The following is a 4,777-nucleotide window of genomic DNA, read 5'->3' on the forward strand; positions in this document are numbered from 1 at the left end:
TGCATGTAACATATTACTTTATAAACTAACTAACAATATAACTTAAAAAAATTATATATTAGGACCAGAAGTGTTTCAAAGGGTGATTAAAGCACCAATCAATGCTCAGTAAGAGTGAGCTATCAAGAAAGTGATTGGTTTTTGCTGTGTGGGCATTGATAGATAGAATGTATCTGCACTGTGTATCTGTTCTAGACCCCATCGATTGGGTTACATGCAGATCAATGGATTTAATTCTTTTCAGAAGTAAATAGCAGCTGGCTCTTAGTTCAAAGGAACTTTTTTGTTGTGTTTGTTTGTTTGTTTCAGTATTTGGGAATGGAGTTCAAGCCCCAAACATGTTAGACAAGTATTCTACCACTGAGCTACATCCCCAGCTCTGTATATCTTCAGTATTTAAAAGAACCATGTATTTAAAAGAACTCTTTGATATTAGGTTAACTTTCACATTACACATCACAGTATTTTATCTCAGATTAAAATCAAGGCATAGTCTGATTAAAAAACTATATTGGGCTATTTTAGTACTTGTTGCAAGGTAGCAGACTGACTTCAGAACAAAATGAAATCTAGAGAAAGAATACTTGTATGATATGAATTCTTCTATCCCCTATAAATAATAAACTAAGAGAGCTTCCACTTGTGTGGGATCCAAAAAACAGTTTTCCAATTTCATCATAGATTTTCTTTAGCTATGACTATAACATTCAGCCATTTTATACAACTTGCAACTAAAAGAAAACACACAAAAGAAAACTTTAATCACCTATAATGACATCATATACAGGAATCACTTGAATCATTATATTTTAGAGTGTTCTTTAATAAACATTAATACGCAAATTAATAACATGCCACCAAGGCATATATTTTTTCAATTTAACTTTGTATAATGAATAACCTCCCATATCATTAGAACTTCTATAATCATCATGTAATATTGTATTATTTTCCCATTTAACCTGTAAGTAAAGCAGCAAAAACCATCTGAGTTACCAATCTTTGTTTAAATTTCTCAGTATTTATGAACTCATCAAAACATATTATTACTTGACTAAGTATGAACATGTTCATACAAGGGGACCTGAAAAATATAATTTGAGACTTCAATTAATCTTAACCTTTGTGGAAGGGGCTGGAGAGATGACTTAGTGGTTAAGAAAATGGCCGGGTGTGGTGGCTCACGCCTTTAATCCCAGCACTTGGGAGGCAGAAGCAGGTGGATCTCTGTGAGTTCAAGGACAGCCTGGTCTACCAGCTGGGGCTACAGGGAGACCCTGTCTCAAAAAGCCAAAAAAAAAAAAACCTAAAAAAAGGATGGTGAGTGGTAAGTAGAAGGCGTAGGGATCCTTAAGTGTTTATCTTCAATTATTTGAATTTAACAGAAGGGAATTCTCTTTGTTCTCTTTACAGATAGCAAAACATTTAAACAGCTATTTAGTAATTTCCATCTAACCAATTCAACTTGTTATTTTATATCTTTATTGAGTATATACTTTAAAAAACTTTCATTTATTATTTTTATTTTATGTGTATTACCTGCATATATGTAAGTGCACCCATGTCATGCAATGCCTATGAAGGTCAGAAGAGGGTGTGGGATTCCCGGAATTGGAGTTACAGATGGTTGTTAGCCACCATGTGGGTGTTGGGAATCAAACCCCCGACCTCTGAAAGAGCAGCCAGTGCTCTTAACCACTGAGCCATCTCTCCGGTCCCAAGTGTATACTTTTTATTAGTAATTATTTAAATAATTTTTAAAGTTCTAAGTCATCTCGTTTTCACTTTTATTTACTTGTGAGTGCGTATGTGTAGGTCAGAAGATCATTTGGCAGGTGTCAGTTCTCTCCTGCCATCATGTGGATCCTAGGAATCTAACTGAGGTCATTGGGCTTTGTGACAAATGCTGACCTACTCGCTGAGCCATTTCTAATCACTAGGAATCCTCTGAAGACAATTCCAGTAATCAGCATCTTGTTCATGGAGATTCCAGTTTTTAGAGTTACCAGGATTTATTTTACTCACTCAGATCCTTCTGCCTTTCAACGTTTTTTTTTCCCCCCCCCTTGGACTATGGGGCAACGAAGTGATGATAATCTTTTCAGGAAAAGGGAAAAGCTATATCACATTCCACTTGGTTCTTGAAAGTGGCTATTGGTGCTAACTTCATAGTAACACTAGCCTGAGTAGGGACTCACGCCTCCCAGCATTTGGGAAGTGGAGGCAGACGCAAGCGGATCTCTGTGAGTTTGAGGCCAGCCTGGTCTACATAGAGACTTCCAGGCCAATCCGGGCTATATAGCAAGACCCTGTCTTAAAAACCTAAAAAACAAAACACTAGGTTATAGGAAGTTTTTTTTTTTTTTTTTTTTGTAAATTCAATCAGTTAATTAAAATTTACTTCTTTTTTTACATTTTTCCAATATATATTTTATTGAATTTTTGTGCATTTCATACAATATATCCTAATCATATTTAGACTCCCTCCTCTATCTGCGGCCTTTCCTTAGCCCACCCACCAGGTTTTTTTACGCATGAGCAGCACTAAAGAGAGTGCATAAAGGTTCTGGAGCACATTACCTAATTTCAAATCTATTACTCGACAGAATTCCCTATTATTTTCCTTCTCAGAGGAAAAAAGTATGGTTGACCACAACAAAGATGTCGGCAGCGGCATCACACCGCAAAGGAGAGTACTTTCACGGCTTGAGCATCAACACATTTAATTCCGGCCTGTTTATTTGACGTCACTTCCTGCTTGCCATGGCGGCGTGTACAGTGGCTGTGAACTTCCAGAGAGAGGACAAAGGACCCTGAGGAGCGTCTCGTTGATGGAATTTGAAAGAATGCGGGCGCCAGCACCATGGAGAAAGAAGGTGGGAAGTCTGTAGTTGTCGCAGTTGTGACTGAGCCTCAGTTTGCCCAGAGATACAGAGAATATCTGGAGAAGGAGAAACTCCTGGATAGACAGCACCGCGTAGAAAAGATGCCCGATGGGACGGTGGCGCTTCCGGTGCGTGGGGAGACCCTCCCGGAGCAGCACCTGCAGGAGCTGAGGAGTCGAGTGGCCCCGGGCAGCACCTGTATGCTGACGCAGCTCCTGAATCCCGTTCCTTCTAAAAAGGCCCAGGTTTGTTCACCTGCCCAAAGATTGTGCCTTCGGGTGAGGCGTTGGGTAGAGGACCGCGGCGGGACGTGGTCAGATGAATTGGAAGCCGATTTGCCCCGGTCTTGGCAACTGCATGGTAACCTCTTGTTGCTGAGTGAAGACTCTTTTCAGGCCACGCAGTGGAGAAGTTTGGAACCAGAACTCTGGGAAATTGTTGCATCAGCCCTTGGAGTTCAACGTTTGGCAAAACGAGGGCGTGTGTTACCCGATGGCACTCGAACTCCATCAGTGACTCTGCTACTGGGTGATCATGGCTGGGTTGAGCACATGGATAATGGCATCCAATATAAGTTTGATGTGACACAGTGCATGTTCTCCTTCGGAAACATCACTGAGAAACTGCGTGTGGCATCTCTGTCCTGTGTTGGAGAAGTGCTGGTGGATCTCTACGCAGGGATTGGTTATTTTACATTGCCCTTCCTAGTTCATGCTGGTGCTGCCTTTGTCCATGCCTGTGAATGGAACCCATATGCGGTAGTTGCTCTGAGAAACAACTTGGAGATCAATGGAGTGTTAGACAGGTGCCAGATACACTTTGGGGACAACAGGAAACTGAAGCTTACAGACACTGCAGATAGGGTGAACCTGGGGCTGATTCCCAGCTCTGAAGAAGGCTGGCCTATTGCCTGCCAAGTGCTACGGAAGGATGTTGGGGGCATTCTGCATATCCACCAAAATGTGGAATCTTTCTCGGGAAAGAATTTCCAGCTTTCTGGGTGTAGTAACATGGGAAAAGAGCAGTGGCCTTATCCTCAGAAAATTATCACCAACAAACGTGGAAATGGAACTTCTAGGGATTTCAGGGGGGGGATGCTGCCATCAGCCAGCAAGCCAGAGTGGCACAGGTGGGCAAAGTCTGCAGAAACGCGAATTGCCGAACTTCTTCATCAGGTGCATGGGAAACGGTGGAGGACTCGAATCCTGCATGTCCACCCAGTGAAATCGTATGCTCCCCATGTGGACCATGTAGTTCTGGATCTGGAATGCCGCCCCTGTCCTCTCCTTGGCTAGAGGAGGTAGATCCAGTGACAGCAGATCCAAGCGAGTGGCCCACAGTGCTTCAGCTAGGGCTGCCTTCTTACCCTTTTGTTTCCGGTGGTCTTTTTAAATGTTTTGTGGCCTGAAAAGGGACTTTAGACAAATCCAAATAATTTCATTTCTATTGATCACATTGAGACTGTATTAAAGTATCATGGAAATCAGCATGGTGCATTAAAATAGAACTCATCTGTGCAATCGTGAATTCTGATTTTTTTTTAATATTTTATTTCTATTTCATGTGTTTGAGGGTATTGCCTGCATGTTATTCAGTCCTGGAAGAGGTCAGAAGAAGGTGTCAGATCCCCTGGAACTGGAGTTACTGATGGTTGTTAGCCACCATCTGAGTGCTGGGAATAGAACCCCATGTCCTCTACAAGAGCAGTCAGTGCTCTTAACCACTGAGCCATCTCTCCAGCCCTGAATTCTGAATTTTTAAACTCAGTTTTCACTTTGGGTATGTGGTCTTAATATTCACTCATTCTTGGATTTATTTGCAAACTAAGGGTCTCCTTGAACTGTATCACATGGCTGCTTTTCTAATAAACAGTTATACAAAGGCATTAGTCG

The 4,777-nt window shown here is 41.6% G+C and overlaps 1 protein-coding gene across 1 annotated transcript; it reads left to right on the forward strand.

Annotated features, from left to right (window-relative positions):
• The first annotated feature begins 2,731 nt into the window (after window positions 1-2,731).
• Trmt12 (tRNA methyltransferase 12 homolog) lies at window positions 2,732-4,399 on the forward strand. The gene has a single exon (XM_008845441.3). The coding sequence runs from the start codon at window positions 2,864-2,866 to the stop codon at window positions 4,178-4,180; it is 1,317 nt and encodes a 438-aa protein (XP_008843663.1). The 5' UTR covers window positions 2,732-2,863; the 3' UTR covers window positions 4,181-4,399.
• Window positions 4,400-4,777: the final 378 nt, after the last annotated feature.

This window comes from Nannospalax galili, unplaced genomic scaffold (assembly GCF_000622305.1).
Source record: "Nannospalax galili isolate Female #2095 unplaced genomic scaffold, S.galili_v1.0 scaffold380, whole genome shotgun sequence".
NCBI classification, from domain to species: Eukaryota; Metazoa; Chordata; class Mammalia; order Rodentia; family Spalacidae; genus Nannospalax; species Nannospalax galili.

Coding starts and splice junctions, on each gene's coding strand:
- Trmt12 (XM_008845441.3), top strand. CDS start 2,864: ATGGAGAAAGAAGGTGGGAAGTCTGTAGTTGTCGCAGTTGTGACTGAG.